Consider the following 2963-nt stretch of genomic DNA (forward strand, 5'->3'; position numbering starts at 1 on the left):
TGGCTTTATGGGTTCTAATTTCGAATTGATCATGAAGGCTAAGTCAAGTCCTGTCTTTGTGTTCTTCTTTTGTAACTTGATTGTTATTACTATTCTTCTTGAGAACTCCACATCTTCTTATCAAGATTTTGATTGGTTTGGGTTTCTCTCTTCAAGGGAGGAGGAGGATAGTGAGGAAGTGAACATCATGGATAATATGGAGGTAAACAATCATAATAATGACAACGATGATGATGACGACGATGATGAAGATTTTCATGGATATGATGGCTATGATGAGGATAATGATGATGATATTAAAGATGATGATTTAGATAGTGAAGATGAAGAAGGCGATGATGATTTAAAGAAGAGAATAGAAGAGTTCATAGCAAAGATCAATGAGGCATGGAAAGCTGAAAGGTTGATGGAGAGGCAGCTTCAATGATTCTCTCAGCTGGTTGGTGTGTAGGTGCTGTAAATAGTTACATAAACTAGTTTGTCTTCCTTGATTTTCACTTTCCCAACAGGTATTTTTAAAGTTTGGGAATGTTTGGCTTCTAAAAAGATTATGAGTCTTGAGAGAGAGAGGGTGCTGCCTGTGTTTTTCGTAGTGGAAATGATTATGTGAGAATGTCATTTAAATATCACTTACCTCTCCTCTTAGCTGAACAAATAGCATTTAGACCCCCTCTTAGTTGGATAATGTCACTTCCTCCCCTCTTACCTAGCAAATGTATCAAACACATTCCCTCTATTAACTTTATCGGTTAAATTTAATTGTTAGCGTTAATTTTTTTTTAAAACCCTAAATTACCGTAATCACCCTAGCAGTTAAAATACTAAATTACCCTCAATTAAAATAATTATTAAAAACTCAAATATCATAGTTAAAACCCAAATTATCTTAAATTATTAAAACTCCAACGTACCCCCTTTTTTTTTAAATTTTTTTTTATCAAACACCTAAAAAAACAAGTACTACTTTATATCAAAATGCAATTTAAATTGAGACATCTTGACCCCAAACACCTTTAATTAACTTTGATTATTTAATTTAAACGTTAGAAAAAGAAAGAGAGAGAGAGAGAATCAACGCTTCATCTTCTCAATTTAAATTGCATTTTGATATCAAGTAGTACACGTTTTTTTTTTTTTTTTTTTATTTGATAAAATAAAAAAAGAAGGTACGTTGGGGTTTTAATAATTAAAGATAATTTGGGACCTATGGATCAAAGGAAATTCGTGAGAGCAGGTCACCTCTGTGGACAGGAAGCCACCTCTGATGGTAAAGTCAGATTATGGATAATACAGATCCTCATAGAAAGGATTGAATGCCCGAAGATTTGAAGTTCTCTTGGGTAGGTGTCGAAGTTAATGTAGATTTAACTTGGCTTACCTAACAAAGTCCTGTTTGACAGGCGAAGAAGATAACATAGATAGGATGGATGCCAACAATTGGATGGTGTGATCCAATGGCAAGGGGAGAACCAAGGTGAAGGTAGCTTGCTTGTACGCTAAGCAACTAGATTTAGGCACTCCTTAGGGACCATGAAAATATCTTTGTCATAGACTGACTTTAGATGTGACACATTTCACTATGATCTTGACAAAATGGCTGGAAGCAATTCCCAAAGGAATTTTTAGAATGCTAGCTTGTCCCTCGATAAGTGCAATTCATTAAATTTTGAATTTAATGTTTGAGCGCACGTACAACTGTATAAGGATGGTTTCTTATCCGAGTATGATCTTGCTGAAGAGTGGTGGTCGGGAGATGCGTCGAGTGATGTGTTCAGAAAATATATGCTGCCAAGTGGTTGCGCCAATAACACTTTTCCAAGGAGTGCCAAAAGATTAGTCCAAAGCCAAGAGTCTAGTCCAAAATCTGGATTCCGAGGAGAGCTAAGGGTTCAGTCCATGGACTGAATTTCAAGGAGAGCCAAGGGGCTTGATAGAGCACTAACCCGAACCCAGTTGACCTTAGTTCATATGGATCGCACTAGTTCAAAAGTCTCAAAAGTGGTTTGATATAACAAACCTAATACTAGACATTCAACTACTAGTCAATATGTCTTTTGTGGTCAACTTTGATATCATGGAGCTCAAGAAAGTAGCGAACTATGGCTAGATCCTCCACTGAAGTAGAGTGTAGGGCAATTGTTTCTACCATTACAGAACTTTCTAGGGTTTGCTCATTATTTCAGGAGATTTGGGTCTTTTCCCCTATTGCTCCTTTGGTGTTGTCTGATAATCTTAGTGTTGCCTTTCTAATTGTGAATCAAGTCTTTCACTTGTGCACTAAACACTTAGAAATTGACTTTCATCATGTTTGCGAATTGGTTTCTAATGGGCGTCTCTTGGTACTTTTTATTTCGACTATGGATCAACTAGTAGATGCCTTGACCAAGACTTTGTCTAGGGTTCCTTTCTTGCTTCTCAAAGACAAGCTTGCAGTTGAGTCTAGATCTTCTTCACCCAAGTGGGCTGTTTACCCATCCTCCCACTCTCACAATTAGTCAAACATAAGCATGCCCGTGGTACATGAGCAAGCCCATATGTGAGGGTGGGGGGACGGAAGGACAGACGGTTGGATGAAGACGATCTGCACTTCTTCTAGTTAGGCTCCTACTGCACTTGTGGGGGCATGTTGAAGATATGACACATGTTGTCTCAGTCTAAGTGTATTATATAATGTACTTGTGTATCATACTACTATATAAAAGTAAAATCGCCATTTAGTTATGATATGTTTTTTTCACTAGATCAAAATACCATTTCTTAACCATCGACACCCCTCCCCAAAGTATACATACATTTTCAAACATGCATTTCAGATTCATATTCATAATCCTTTCTTTCAAAGTACCCATTTTCAAGCGGTTAAAGACTACACAATAAGTTAATTCATTTTCTTATTAACAAACAAACAAACAAAAAAAAAAAAAAAAAACAAATGAACATAAGTCATAGACCTATAGAAATAA

The 2963-nt window shown here is 36.4% G+C and overlaps 1 protein-coding gene across 1 annotated transcript; it reads left to right on the forward strand.

The window, feature by feature from the left end:
* Positions 1 to 427, forward strand: LOC149029666 (uncharacterized). Its single transcript, XM_089143760.1, has one exon. The coding sequence runs from the start codon at positions 8 to 10 to the stop codon at positions 425 to 427; it is 420 nt and encodes a 139-aa protein (XP_088999886.1). The 5' UTR covers positions 1 to 7.
* Positions 428 to 2963: the final 2536 nt, after the last annotated feature.

The sequence above is a fragment of the Hakea prostrata genome, chromosome 1, assembly GCF_041222555.1.
Source record: "Hakea prostrata isolate BN-2017 chromosome 1, UWA_Hpros_2, whole genome shotgun sequence".
In the NCBI taxonomy this organism is placed as follows: Eukaryota; Viridiplantae; Streptophyta; class Magnoliopsida; order Proteales; family Proteaceae; genus Hakea; species Hakea prostrata.

What these genes read in the sequence shown, in the direction of transcription:
- LOC149029666 (XM_089143760.1), top strand. Translation starts at nt 8, where the DNA reads ATGGGTTCTAATTTCGAATTGATCATGAAGGCTAAGTCAAGTCCTGTC.